This window comes from Saccostrea cucullata, unplaced genomic scaffold (assembly GCF_032062105.1).
Source record: "Saccostrea cucullata isolate Sc308-1 unplaced genomic scaffold, CSIRO_AGI_Scuc_v1 ctg21322, whole genome shotgun sequence".
NCBI lineage: Eukaryota > Metazoa > Mollusca > Bivalvia > Ostreida > Ostreidae > Saccostrea > Saccostrea cuccullata.
The window spans coordinates 40941-56211 of NW_026933528.1; the positions used below are offsets into that span (position 1 = coordinate 40941).

Sequence of the window (15271 nt, forward strand, 5' to 3'; positions counted from 1 at the left end):
TAAACAATTCCTCTCTATATCTAGAAAACAATCCTTTGATGTAAGAGTATTACCTGGCATGCATTTTCAGGGATATATATAGATTGACTGTTATATGGTAACTTTAAATGTGATGTGTAAATTAATTTTCAGCATGCACAAATTACGTCACAATTGCCTGCATTCATATACACGAATTTTCAGAGAAGTGTTGAAGTTAGTGTTAACCGACAGATTTCATGAATTTAGACGGTTTGGCAATACTCAGTTATAGATCAAAATATAGAAATGCTAACAAAAGAATCTTTGCCATACATACACTAGTATATTCATGTAAAAAAGAAAATCATGTGTTTTTTATTTTTGAAATAGCAGGCTCCTGGACCCCCCAAAAAAACTTAAATTATCTAAATTTTGATCTCATGCAGTCTCACTTTTCCACTAATTCTAGTAATTCTTGAAGTAAAGTGAAATTAGAATCAAAAGTGCTGTGGAGCCAGGAGACATTTATCATCAATGCAGCAAACATTTATTAATTTTTAAAAAACCTCTTTGATATTTTTTTCTTTGCAAAAACTTAAGTCCCAAATAGATTTTACATGAATTTAATTTAGTGGTTGATTTTGTCCAACAATTCAAATCAAACCAGTAGAGCTTCAGTCTTGACAGAAACTTCTGGTTCATATGAAGAATCCTAATATGTATATCTAGGGGAGTTCCTACCAGGAATTTGCTGTAGTGGTCATTATCTTGCACTGAAAATAGGTACATTTAGTGCCCCGTAATGTTATTTACCTTTTTCAACAGTGATGTGTCATGACACAAACAGATTTATAAAATAGGGGCAATATAATTCTAAGTTATAATATAAATAAATTTTTGTAAATGAATTACAACTAGGACTGTCCAATAGGGACAAATACTCCTGCTGGGTTTTTCAGAGTAGGTGCCAATTCAGAAATATTTTATGGATCTAGTAAGAGGTATTCACTATTGTCTGATAGTACCTTGCCACAGCATGATACGCCCATCAAATATAGTTCGATAATCATAAATTGGTTGGGGTGTAAGAAAATTAAGTAACCTTTGATTAACAGATTGACACAGATTTCAATGATCTAATTTCCTTTTCTTATCATGTTTAAAATATTGTACATACATCTCTAAGAAACTTACAGTGTAGGGATTAATTAAAACAAATAATACATCATATAATTCTAAACTGGCTGCGTTAGAGCTTAACAAATATCCGTCTGCCGCTTTAAATTTTTTCTTGCATATTTTATGAAATTATGGAAATGCTACAATCTAATAAAAAAAAAATCAAAAATTAATTGTTCTTTAGAATATAAAATTCTAAGTGAGACATGACTGCAATTTGTTGCAAATATATTAAAATTAAAATGTAATTTTTTTTTTTTTTCAATGAACACATGTATAAATAATTCTAATTATATTATACAATACTTTGACAATTATCATCTTTTGTGATGTCTATTACTTGAACACTTTGACAATTTTCAATTTGCTGTCTTGTATATATGAATAAATGCTTTAATAAAGGAAAAATTGAAATATCAGTAAAGGGCAAATAAACAAAAGCAAACAAATGTTCAACTGTTTTTATTTTTAATTCTTTAAAATCAATTAAATGTTCAACTTTTTTTTTATTTCTTCCTTCATCACAAACCTGAAATATAAAAAAAGTTTCAAATTGTAAACTTCAATGATCAATTCAAGGGGATAAAAAGGAAATATGTAATTTATTTTATTTTATGATGTATATTTACACACAATTTAGTAAACTTATTTTCACTTACCATTAAACAGATAGTAAAACCTAGACCCATGAATTTGAACATCTGGTGGGTCAATGGTCCGTTTGATATCTTCAGGTAAAACACTGTGTGGAATGTCTCCTTCTGTCCACAAATTCTTTCCCTTTTTAGAGAAGAAAAGAACGAAGGGCCATTCTTGAACCTAAATTGTGAAAATGTTGATTAATATGTGTTTACATGATATATGAAATGAATTGTAAACTGCAACGATCTACAATTCAGCACTTTTGAAAAAAAAATTGAATTTTTAATATTTTACCACTCTGTAAAATATTTGCATAAGAACAGCAAATTATTTGTTTATGTGTTACATTTTTCAATGTAGTATAACCTTTATTGGACCTTTTGCACGCAAAACAACAAAAAAAAAATATGTAGAATAAAACAACAACAAATAAACAGCTTTGAACAAAAAAAAAAAAAGAATGAATAGTATCAATTTTTTTTTAAGGTCAAAAGAATAAAATAAAGCTAACAAGTTTCAGAACAGGAATGGACTTATTTACCACAGCAGGCAAAGAACTTAAACCATGGTCAATCAGAACATATTGTCCAGGATTGTAACTAGAAGAAATATGATTTCAAATTCATATCACAGATGATATTATTATGATTCTGAGCAATGCCCATTTAAAGCAAGTATGACAGTATTTAAACAAGATTATTTTAGCACCTTTTCTTCAATTTATTCTTCTGGACAGGGAGGACAGGTTCCTCAACATCAGGGAGGACAGGTTCCTCAACTTCAGGGAGGGCAGGTTCCTTGACAACATCAGGCATACATTCCTTATCAATGTGTTCCTGCTCAGGGAGGATAGGTTCCTCAACATCAGGCATATGTTCCTTATCAATGTGTTCCTGGTCAGGGAGGATAGGTTCCTCAACATCAGGCATATGTTCCTTATCAATGTGTTCCTGGTCAGGGAGGATAGGTTCCTCAACATCAGGCATATGTTCCTTATCAATGTGTTCCAACAGGGAGGATAGGTTCCTCAACATCAGGCATATGTTCCTTATCAATGTGTTCCTGGTCAGGGAGGATAGGTTCCTCAACATCAGGCATATGTTCCTTATCAATGTGTTCCTGGTCAGGGAGGATAGGTTCCTCAACATCAGGCATATGTTCCTTATCAATGTGTTCCTGGTCAGGGAGGATAGGTTCCTCAACATCAGGCATATGTTCCTGATCCATGTGTTCCTGGTCAGGGAGGACAGGTTCCTCAACATCAGGCATATGTTCCTGATCCATGTGTTCCTCGGGGAATAGGTCAGGGAGGACAGGTTCCTCAGCATCAGGGAGTCCCTGATCCATGTGTTCCTGGTGAATCAAATCAGGGAGGCAAACATTCCTGATCCATGTGTTCCTGGTCAGGGAGGACAGGTTCCTCAACATCAGGGAGGACAGGTTCCTCAACATCAGGGAGGACAGGTTCCTCAATATCAGGGAGGACAGGTTCCTCAGCATCAGGAATATGTCCCTGATCCATGTGTTCCTGGTCAGGGAGGACTGGTTCCTCAATATCAGGGAGGACAGGTTCCTCAGTATCAGGAATATGTTTCTGATCCATGTGTTCCTTAAGAGGGAAGACAGGTTCCTCACCATATGGAATATGTTCCTGATCCATGTGTTCCTGGTCAGGGAGGACAGGTTTCTCAACATAAGGAGGGACGGGTTCATCAACAGTCATATGTTCTTGATCCATGTGTTCCTGAACAGGAAGGACAGGTTCCTCAACATCAAGAAGGACAGCTTCCTCAACATAAGGCATATGTTCAGACAGTTCCTGATCCTTGTGTTCCTGGACAGCAAGGAGAGGAATATATTCCTGTATAACCAGAGGGGTAGGTTCATTCATGAAGACAGGAGATATAGAGCCCTCATCCTGAAAACAAGACAAAACATTGCACATCAAAATTGAATATTATGCTAGTTTTCTTGGCAATACAAGAAACTATTTGTTTTAATAAGCAAATGAGTTTGAATTAAACAAACTGGCCAACTTAACACCTCTAATGTCACCAAATCAGCTGGAAATGTACCTTGTCAAGAGCAGCAATTATGGCTGAAAGTCCCGAGATATTTTGCAAAATATCCTCCTCACTGTCATGTACATAATCACTACAAAATAAATCCAGTTTGTAGCTAAATCCTTGACACAAGAGCTGAAAACTATATGAATAATATTGAAATGAGCAAAGCAGAGGCTGAAAAGTACAAATTTCTCAGCTAAAAGAACTATCATACCTGTCTTGTTGCATCAGAGCTCTACTGATGGGACTTGACTTGACTGAAAAATTGTCCGAAACATCAGAATCTAAGGTAAATACAAGATACATGTATGAAACACTCAGCTTATAGTTCAATTGTATAGCTAAGAAAAGTCAATATGTAAATTGCTAACTCACCTTCTACAAAGCATTCTTCACTTTCTGAACTATTCCTTCTTCTTTCTCGTCTAGTTCTTACTCCTCTACCTCTCCCTCTAGATCTATCTCCTCTTCCTGCCCCTCTAGTCTTTGCTCCTCTATCTCCCCCACTATCAGACATGTCAGAATCTAAGGTAAATACAAGATGCATTTATATAACAGACAAGATTGATTGTATATATATAAGAAAAGTCAACATGTAAATTCCGAACTCACCTTCTACAAAGGATTCTTCACTTTCTGAACCTCTTCTTGTCCCTTCTCCACTAGTTCTAGCTACTCCTCCTCCTCTTCTAGTCCTTGCTCCTCTATCTCCCTCATTATCAGAAACATCAGAATCTAAGGTAAATACAAGATGGATCTATGAAAAACTAGGCTTACAGTTGATTATATAGGTTAAAGAAAAGTCAACATGTAAATTCCCAGCTCACCTTCTGCAAAGGATTCTTCACTTTCTGAATTTCTTCTTCTCCCGCCTCCTCTAGTTCTAGCTACTCTTCCTCCTCCCCTGGTCCTTACTCCTCTACCTCTCCCTCTAGATCTATCTCCTCTTCCTGCCCCTCTAGTCTTTGCTCCTCTATCTCCCCCACTATCAGACATGTCAGAATCTAAGGTAAATACAAGATGCATTTATATAACAGACTAGATTGATTGTATATATAAAAGAAAAGTCAACATGTAAATTCCGAACTCACCTTCTACAAAGGATTCTTCACTTTCTGAATTTCTTCTCTCCGCCTCCTCTAGTTCTAGCTACTCTTCCTCCTCCCCTGGTCCTTACTCCTCTACCTCTCCCTCTAGTCCTTACTCCTCTATCTCCCCCTCTAGTCCTTATTCCTCTACCTTCCCCTCTAGTCCTTATTCCTCTACCTTCCCCTCTAGTCCTTGCTCCTCTGCCTCCCCCTCTAGTCCTTGCTCCTCTTTCTCTCCCACGACCTCTGGTTTGACGTGCATCAACTCCGGGAACAGCATGTTTTAAGTCCTGAACTGTCCACTGATCAACAACCTCAGAATTTTCGCATTGAACTACATCTTCTCCTTCATCACCCACACATACTTTACAAAAACATGACAGATTTCTTGTAAGGAGAGAGTACTTCTCTTCAGTTGATTTAACACACTGTAATTTGCGTGTTCCATGTACAGTTTTGGTTTTGCTTCTATTTGGGCGGTTTCTATTAATGTTTCTAATGAGGAAAAAAGTCCTTTTGTGATGTACATGGTCACTTTTTACATCTGTGGTTTCAAGCTTCTCCTTACCAAATAGGAAGAAATCCTCTGCATTGTTGATTACACAATTCATCCCCATTACTGCTCTTCTTGCTCCTGACTTCACTACCGCTCCTGCACCATCTGAAGGACCTTTGCCGTGACGTGAACCGTAAAAGTGTCTTTCCACAGAAAATCCAAAGTCCTCGTTGCTGTAAGATATATCAGTGAATGGTGTTTTGGATTTATATTGTGCAGCACATCCGTCTGTGAACTGTATTTCTTTTTCAATCACCAAACCTCTGTTTTGCTGTAAATGTTCATTGGCAACAGACACAAAAGTGGCAACTGCATGAGAATCATGCTGGAGATCATCCGACACAAATATTAGGGCCTCCTGTATAACATCATTACAGTTTTCTTTGGGACATCTGTAATATGCAACTGTTGGATGAATGGTAACATTGTTATGTCCCCAGTGGGCACTTTGAACTTCATTTTGGTTCAGACAAGCATAATTCTCAGAAAAATCCATGTTTAGGACAACCCAGTTGGAAGGTACCCTCTTTAACAGCTGTGAAAACTGGTTTTGCTGCCAAGCAGCAACAAATAAATGGACAGCAAGTTTTTCCAACTCTTTGGCAAGATCCAACACAACTTCAGTAGCACTCTTTTCAAAGGTCTTAGGCATAATCTGTGTCACTGTTTTTCCATTCCTCACCTTTGTCATCCTTTCCCACTTTATATATCTCACTTTCTTGTTTGTCGCTTCTCGCATGAGTGGTGAAAAAAAAGCAACAATCCCATCGGTGCCACAGGCAACACATTCTCTTTCTATGCATTTTTTTTTATGCCATTTCTCATCTGGTTCTCTTTCACACATTGTCTTCTCCACCGCTTCATACTTGCTGTCTACCTTAACATTACTCTTCAATGTTGCAGCCAGCTGTGATAAAGACTGTATTTTTAGATCAACATTTGTGCATATCTCACATAGACATGCACTCCATTTCCTTTTTTGAGTGCTTTCAACATTTCCAGGTTTCAACCGAGCAAATGTTGCGAAACTAACTTCATCTGCATTATTTTCCCTAAATTCTCGATAGGATTCTTTCAATGTTCTGTTAAGGACCCTTCTCTCTTCAAGGTTAGCTTTTATTCTTTTTGAATCAGGTAGATTTGTTGAAATGTCTCCTTGCCTGAAGAAATTTTGTATTTTATCACGAGTCTCAGCTGATGTTTTATCCTTCCTCGTTTTCCTTGTGTGGTTTTCTTCCTGCTTTGAGAGCTTGCTTAAATAAGACTGGCTGATTCCTAAGCAAGTACTGGCAAATTTTTTTAAACGGGATGTTTTTAAAAATGCTAACTTTTTGGCAGCTTTTTTTCTTAAGATGGTATTTTCTTTGATGCTGTCAAGAATGGTTTGTTTCACTTTTATTTTCTGTGGTGTAAACTTTTTAGCTCTTTTTTCCACAGCTTGAAGCTTAATAGTCAATCTTTTTTTTCTTTGCCTTTCCCTGTCTTTCTCCTTCTTTCTTCTTATTTTTTGTGGGTGTCTTCTTTCTCTGGATTCTTTCTGTTTGATTCTCCAATACTGCCGTTGTTTTTCTCTTTCTTTCCTTGTCAACACTTTGGAGACTTTCTTTTTAGTTTCTATCCCCTTACCTTTCTGTCGTTCACGGTATCTACAATTTTCAAAACTTTCATTGTTCCCAAAATAAAAAAAAAAACATGTATGGCAATTATAAGGTTAGACCACTTTGTTTTATGTGTGTATACCAAGATCAAAGAGAATTCAGCATGATCTGAAAATGCAACATACACACAGATATTTATAGGATAATTAATTATTCAAACTTATTTACACCACTGAAAATTCCTCCTTTTTATTTACCTTTGCTGATTCATTCTATTTTGTTCTCTATTTCTTTTTTTCTGTTCTTCTGTTCTCTGGCCCCACGCAATTTTTTTTCTGAGCCTTTCTTTTTCTTTGTACACAGGATCATTTTTTCTTTGGTCTCTATATCTGAAAAGATCCAAATTTTTATTTGTATACATAGAGTATAAATGTGCACTGTCTTAAATTGCATGTAAAATAAATGCATATATCACTTATTATATGGACTGATGTGCTAATTAATATAAATTTCTAAAATCTTATTCTTTTAAGGTGTTTTCACCTTTTGGCTCTCTCAGCTGCAGTAAGTCGACAAGTTCTGCTACTTGTTGATATGATCGCTTCTTTTGGTTTCCGCTTACGAAGCTTATGAAAAGACTCAGACTGTAAGATAAATGTATTCTTATGAAATATTCTCATTACTTTGAAAGTCACTGATCGTTTTATAAGTATTTTTATCTAAGAAGATTTCACTTATAATGGAATTGTATTATGTCAAGCGTAATTTCCAACATGAAAAAATTGTCAGAAAGAAGATTGTTACTTTGTAGACCAATTTTTCTGTGTTTATATTTGTTTTTTAGAAACCCCTCAATTAAAAAAAACAATGCAAACTTTTATGCATAAAATTTCTAACGGCCAAATAACATTTCTTTATTTGGAAATTACTTTTGACTGGATAGTCTTCTCAAAATAATTTCCAAACACTAAGTTGTAGTTTGGTCGAATGAAGTTCAAAAATATATTTTTTGACAGTAAATATACACAATAAAAACATATTTTAATGTGTCTTAATGATGTTTGCATATTTTTTTAAGATGAAAAACACAAAAGAAGACTAGAGTATGATGGTAATTACGATTGACCATATTACTCATGGAGGATATTATCCTTGACATTGCAAAGAAATGCTTTTTTGTCAATATAATTGCCGAATATTATGTAATTGTTTTTTAAATCATTGTTTACAGAAGAGAAATCTGAATTAACAAATCCGCATAAACACAAACTTCTTTAAATATGACGTATTTATTTCATTTGTAAATTAACCTACATCTATTATTTTAGTAATACTCGTTTGTCTATTACATTTGACGTACTTTAGTTGCCATGCTTACTCTGTCAAAATATAATTTCCGATCTTAATTTCGTAGTTCATGTATTACATACTCGCTACACGCACTGAAATTTGTAAAAACTGCTACAAGGATCAAAAAAAGTATTTTACATGTAACATTACCTCTAATCAAAATTTGAATTTACAAATATTAATAAAACATGAACGGATATTACTAGTAAGAATATTTCGTGTCAAAAGATAATGTCCGTAAACATCTTATGTGTCAAACTATAATTGCCGTTCTTCGACGACTCTGAACATACACGGAGCAGTGACGAAGAAAAGTGGTTTTCCCCTAAATTTTTTCTATGAATCAATCCTTTCGTGATCCTAACTTCTAATGTAGCACAAATATTTACTTATCGCTAAAACTACTATACTATATTTCGGTGACGGTAGTCACTTGGATGAAAAGTTGACCGACATCAAACTTACCTCCATAATTGTTTGGCGTTCCCAAATTAGACAGGTTTCGATGACGTAGAACACATAACACTGGACTCGGACGAATCTGACACCGGATAAAAACGTCCTCCGGATAGGTTTAGACGATTTATGACTGTATGTACGCCTATTATGGAATTGACCGACACTGGAGTTCACCAATAAAATACGAGTTTTAAAACCGATTCAGTGTACAGTTTTAGGCTTTTTTGTGCTAATTGTCTTCTAAAATGATATTACTTTTTGATTAACATACAGTTGTTTATTCCATCATCATTTAAACAGATACATTTCATGCCTGCAAGAATATCTCATTTTGACAGACTGTGTAATAGGCGTATGCATCACTTTTTAAAAGAATTTTTATAGTACTGTTGATAGATCTGTTTATTTTTTTACAGTAAATTTTACAATAAATTATTAATAGAATTAACTGTCAAAAATTAATTTCTTTAAAAATGCATTAAACTTGGAAAAATCTGGTCATGGTTTATGTGCACTCATTTGCAACCCAAAATGATTGCCCATATTTCTTGACAATTCAATTTTCAAATACATATTTTGGATACTGTTTCTGGTATAAAAACAGCACACTGTGTTATATGTCTGTATACATAAAAACATACACATTGAAAACATTTATTAAACTAAACAAACATTTTATGAAAAAACAAAATTTAAAAAGTGATGGACATTATTATTTCCTCATATCTGAGAAGGACCCTATACCACCGCTTTTTGGCAGGTGACAATGCTAATTCAGCACAGTCAACGTAATTCTTTAAAACATTTATACATTTTGGAGTTATATTAACCTAGAAAATGGGTCTAAAAATACTTTGCATCGATAATCTGATAATCAAGATATCAACACGATTGGAGAAAAAACCAAAATCCGGGACAGTCGGAAATACTAGGTTAAATGCTTTTGCCACCTGTGCTTGAATTCTTTCTGTTGAAATTTTTCATATTTAGCTCGTCTTTATCTGAAGTTTTTCTTTAATATGTTTTCTACCTAACTCGGCCCCAGTTGTGAATTTAATAGGTCACGCGAACCATGCTAGTTTCGCTTTCATTTACAGCCTCGATCTAATTTAAAGATAAGGTATTACGCAATCGCATATAAGATACGATAATTAGATGGGAAATGCACATACAAAAAAATTTTAACCAAAAAAGGGGCCGGTCATTTGGACCGACATTGATAGCATTTTTACCAGTCGTGCGAATTTTAAGCCGGTTTTGCCGGCATGACCGACAGTTTTCCACAACTCTGAACTATAGTAACAAAAATGAATAAAATAATAAACCTTAGTTACATTAACTTCCTTTTTTAAATATGGACCAAAATAAGAGTTTGGGAAGAAATCCAACATTATCAAGAAGCATTCATACAATTAAAATCAAAACCCAATAACAGAATTATTGTTGCATAACCATTTATGAATACTAAGACAATCAAAAACCATTTACAGGGATCTTAAAGTATCTTAAAGTAGTCTTCTTGTGTACAAAGTCTTATTGAAATCATAGGATGAATAGTGTTTAAAGATCATTTCATGAGACATTTTCATTTCCAGTAACCATAGCAATATCATTTCTGAAAATCAAACCAATAGACTGATGTATTGCAGTGCTATACACTTTATATATATTAAATTATTCTTATTGACATTGAACAAAAATAACACTGAAGAAGGAGTAGCATTTGAAAAAAAATCATAGAAATTTTAAATTAAGTCACCATGGCAATATAATTATTTACTCTTGAATTTTGTTCGACCATTAACTGACTTGAGATGAAGATGTTAGCAAGGTACTTTATACATGATGGTCACTACCAAAAAGATCTTTAGCAATACATCACATTGTCACCTGAGCAATTTTTTTCTTGGACACAATGTCAGATGACATTCTCAAATACCTTTCTCCTTTTTCTCTGGAGATCCAACTTTATATTTCAGTGAGTATATGTGGCATTCATCATCCAGACCAGCTGCAAAGAGGTTTTTCCTGCCATCATACACAACACAGCCATTCATTATGGATTTGGAACCTGTATCATGTCTGCATATGCTTCCAGCGACAGCTTTTTCTGATAAGAACTTTACTTCATATACTTCCTGAAAATTAACATCATAATTAATCTTAAATTGGGCAAAATTCCTATTATTTCTATATTGTCAAATCTTTATTTTATCTAAATAGTAAATAGTTGAAATTGTTTTTCTTCCCCTCTGAATAGAGACTCGGTGATAGAAAACACACAACTCTTTGGATTCAGTATTCTAAAATATTGCTTTCCGACCCTTGGTATCACCGTACGGGTCTGATGCATGTATGGTGACATCAAACGCTAGAGGAAATTCGAAATAAAACCCATATTGCAAACTAAATCTAATTTGAGTTCAGTGTTCAAGAACCTCTTACAATGGCATTTGGTACACCCGTCTTTGCTGCTCCACCGCCACCAGCTACAAGAAAATGGCGTTCGTCTAGGGCTTTAACAGCATACAGAGGAAAATCGGAACGTGCCAACAGTCCACCTTTTGCAGACGCCATCGCTCTCTACAATCTCTTATGCAGAGTTGTCGTTCGTTCCTCTCGCAACATTACGAATTTTATTAGTGCCACGCAATTTTTTTTCAGCTGGTAATTCCAACTTAAAAAGTTGGCTAACTTGGCCTTTCGTTATTTTTTTTTTAATTATTTTTTTTAAGATGGTGATTTCGACTTTAATCTCTGCTATTTCAACTTTGAATTTTGAAATATTAAATTTTAGAGTTGAAATTTCAACTTCAAAGTTGGCTTGTACAACTTTAATCCTGGTTTTTGCCTATTTTAATTTGAGATTTTTATCTTTTTATGCCCCTGTAATTGAAGAAACATGGGATATATAGTTTTTGTCCAGTCCGTCCGTCTGTCTGCATGTTTGTCCGCAATATACTAACCCTGCGTATAGCTTATGAATGACTTAGGTTATGGCTTTCATATTCCACACTGAGGTGTATTCCTTGTGACTTCTTCGGGTACCACCAAATTTGACCTCTTGACCTTGGAGTTTGACCCAATTTTACCAAAAATACCAAACTTTCCATAACTTGTGAACAGTTGGTGCTAGGGCTTTCAGGCGCGTAGCTGCTTATACGCAACTGCGTACACATCATTTTCAAAAAAAGAAGAAATAAGAATAAAAGAAAGAAAGAAAGTGAGAAATTTATTCGGAGAAAAGGAAGCACTATCCATGTCTCAAATTATTTGGTGTCTTATTGTTTCGATTCAAATTTTGTTCAGCATGTCTGTACAGTCAAATCTGAAATTTTGTCTTTTATAAAATCAGTTCCAAAAACATCTTGAGGAAGAATATATTATCACACCATCGCGTAAGATGCGTGGGCTTGTAGGTAAAAGCCACTAGGGTGGACTATTTAGTAAATGAAGACGAAGCCGCTTTACGATTTGCAGACCTTTATTTTTCGTCGGGTCGGACAGTATCAAGGACAAGCGCGTCCCGATTCCAACTCCCCGAATGTTAACACAAATTTGTATTTATAGACAAGATTGATAATTGACAATTCTTAGTAACATATGACATGAGTTATTTGAATTACAAGTAGAGTTAAAGATAATGATTTTAAATAAACAATAATTAAGTCACACAAAACACAGTCTATCTGGTCATATTTGGGTAATTAAGATAATTAAATATTCAAAATAGATAAATCTGACAGATTGGAGCAACTCATTGACAGCTCATTAAATTAAAAACAGATGTAAGAATTTAAAATTAAAAATATCCAAATTAATTGTCAAAATGTCCAAGGGTACATTTTCATCTGTGACAATACCCCCTTGCCCCAGTAAAACACGTCCTCGTGTTTTGAATCGGTACGCTAGATGTTTGTTCACTTGAATGAATACGATGTCCGAAATGAATATTTTGCTGATTTTGTCCGTAATTTGGTATTTTGATGGTACGATTATAAAGTTCATTTTCTAGTTCACGAATTCGTTGTAAATACAATTCCTGATTGTTCAAGAGTTGAATATTTTCGGTTTTCAAGGTCAGAATGGCGTTGTCCCTTTCTTGAAGTCTCGCTTTGTTTTCTCTCCATTCTTCTTCGACGTTAGCACTAATCGAATCTATCAATTGTTTGTGAGATGAGTTTTCAAGCCGTAGAGTCTGGACTTCTTGCTGCAACTTTGAAATGATAAGTTTATCTTCAGTGTAAATAGATGAGGGAGAATCCGTTGGCTTTGTCGTTGAAAGTTTATTAAAATTTTGTTCCTGGTTAATAATCACATTTACTGCGTCAGCATACAATGTTTCCATTTCTTTCACTTTGAAACGTAACCGTCGATTTTCTGTTTTAAGTCCATGATGGATATTCAGAGTTTCGTGAAATGCTGTATTCCGTAGATAATAAAAAGGCAGTTCGCGGAGGTGAGATTTGGTTTCCAAGTACTTTTCTATACGAACTTTGTCTCTGGACTTTCGTCTACCGGAACGTTGCTCTTGGATTGGTGCACTAGTATTTGCCTTCATGGTCATCCTCACAGGGGAAGAGAGGACAGTCCTGCACATTCTAGCATAGTGACCATGACGCTTACATCTGTAACACTTCTCTATTTGAGCACGGCAACTAGGACCATGGACGATTCCACATCGGCCACAAACTGGAAATTGACGCTGAAAGGAGTAATCCATAGGTTTCCGTTGTGGTCCAAGGCTGCGATTCATAGCGGCGTGTACGAAGTTTAAGATGTTTTTCTGAATTTGGGGAATTCTCGTTTAGGGTAGGGATTCAAATGGTAGAACTCGCTTGGCTGTGAGAGGGGGTCGTACCCGGTTATCTGCACCACTTATCACACCCTCGCGTAAGATGCGTGGGCTTGTCAGTAAAAGCCACTAGGGTGGACTATTTAGTAAATGAAGACGAAGCCGCTTTACGATTTGCAGACCTTTATTTTTCGTCGGGTCGGACAGTATCAAGGACAAGCGCGTCCCGATTCCAACTCCCCGAATGTTAACACAAATTTGTATTTATAGACAAGATTGATAATTGACAATTCTTAGTAACATATGACATGAGTTATTTGAATTACAAGTAGAGTTAAAGATAATGATTTTAAATAAACAATAATTAAGTCACACAAAACACAGTCTATCTGGTCATATTTGGGTAATTAAGATAATTAAATATTCAAAATAGATAAATCTGACAGATTGGAGCAACTCATTGACAGCTCATTAAATTAAAAACAGATGTAAGAATTTAAAATTAAAAATATCCAAATTAATTGTCAAAATGTCCAAGGGTACATTTTCATCTGTGACAATATTACTTGTTGAACCCAAAGGTTCAACTGTTGATCCGCGTAATCCTGATTACTCGGACAAATATTTGATGAAGGAAAGCGATCTAGGGGACATATTGATCTAAATAAAAAGTTACAAGGGTCTTGGACGACTATACAAGATTTTTAATTTCCGTTGAGGTAATGAATAAATGTCGTTAGGCCTATACAAAAAAATAACAATAATGTAGATCATGTATGAATATTTTCCTTCACTGATGTTACCAATTTATATAGAATTTTATTATTTAAGCATTTTCACATTGTTTTAAGGCTATGGCTAGATGGTAGGACGTAGAAGAAGTTGAACATGAGTTATCGTTCATATAACTATAAGGGTAATCAAAAGACACCCCTCCCCCTCCACACACACACATTTAATACCAATATATCAGTAAATTAATTTGATTAAACTATCATTCTCTTCCTGAAGTATCCGTGGAAGCATTAACTTCTGTACATAGTGTGATTTCTTTTGCGGGAAAATGACTGAAAATTTTCGTAAAATACCAATCATTTTGACCTTGACCTTAGAGTTTGACCTTCAACCTTCGCCTTAAGCTACCATGTAGGTGCATCAGTGTTTCACAAACACACTTGTTTTCAGCGAAAATGTGAATTCTGTTTTTAATTTGCAAATGAAATTCTTAAAGATTTCAAATTTGGTGTAAAGGCCATTTGTAAAATAATTTTTGTTTTCCCGACTCTGCGTAAAATAATTGTGTTGATAGGTAGGTGGGAAAGTCATTTTTTTTTTTTTTTTTAATAAAATTTCAACATATACCCCTCAGGTATTTGTCGACAAGATAAGAGGAATAAAAGGAAACAATATCATGTCCATGAATGTGAAAAAAAAGTTTTTTGAGTCGGACCATTTTTAGTCAGTCGGTCGGGAGAGAGGCAGACAAACATCTTTTATTGAGATGGTCTAATAAATTCACTATATGAATATCGAAATAAATCATTTAAAAAGAAGTTAAATATGAAACGCATTATTTG

General features: G+C 34.8%; 3 protein-coding genes across 3 annotated transcripts; all 3 read right to left on the reverse strand.

The window, feature by feature from the left end:
* Positions 1-1269: 1269 nt before the first annotated feature.
* Positions 1270-2768, reverse strand: LOC134238547 (uncharacterized). Its single transcript, XM_062720665.1, has 4 exons — positions 2491-2768; positions 1800-1959; positions 1577-1669; positions 1270-1287 (listed from the first exon to the last, which is right to left on the reverse strand). Exons 1-4 carry the CDS (start codon positions 2766-2768, stop codon positions 1270-1272), a joined length of 549 nt encoding a protein of 182 aa, XP_062576649.1.
* A 380-nt stretch (positions 2769-3148) lies between these two features.
* On the reverse strand, positions 3149-5018 carry LOC134238545 (uncharacterized). The gene is made up of 7 exons (XM_062720663.1): positions 4940-5018; positions 4676-4852; positions 4461-4583; positions 4224-4373; positions 4063-4132; positions 3858-3936; positions 3149-3700 (listed from the first exon to the last, which is right to left on the reverse strand). Exons 2-7 carry the CDS (start codon positions 4842-4844, stop codon positions 3149-3151), a joined length of 1143 nt encoding a protein of 380 aa, XP_062576647.1. The 5' UTR covers positions 4845-4852; positions 4940-5018.
* Positions 5019-10827: 5809 nt separating this feature from the next.
* On the reverse strand, positions 10828-11484 carry LOC134238548 (prolactin regulatory element-binding protein-like). Its single transcript, XM_062720666.1, has 2 exons — positions 11345-11484; positions 10828-11037 (listed from the first exon to the last, which is right to left on the reverse strand). Exons 1-2 carry the CDS (start codon positions 11474-11476, stop codon positions 10831-10833), a joined length of 339 nt encoding a protein of 112 aa, XP_062576650.1. The 5' UTR covers positions 11477-11484; the 3' UTR covers positions 10828-10830.
* Positions 11485-15271: the final 3787 nt, after the last annotated feature.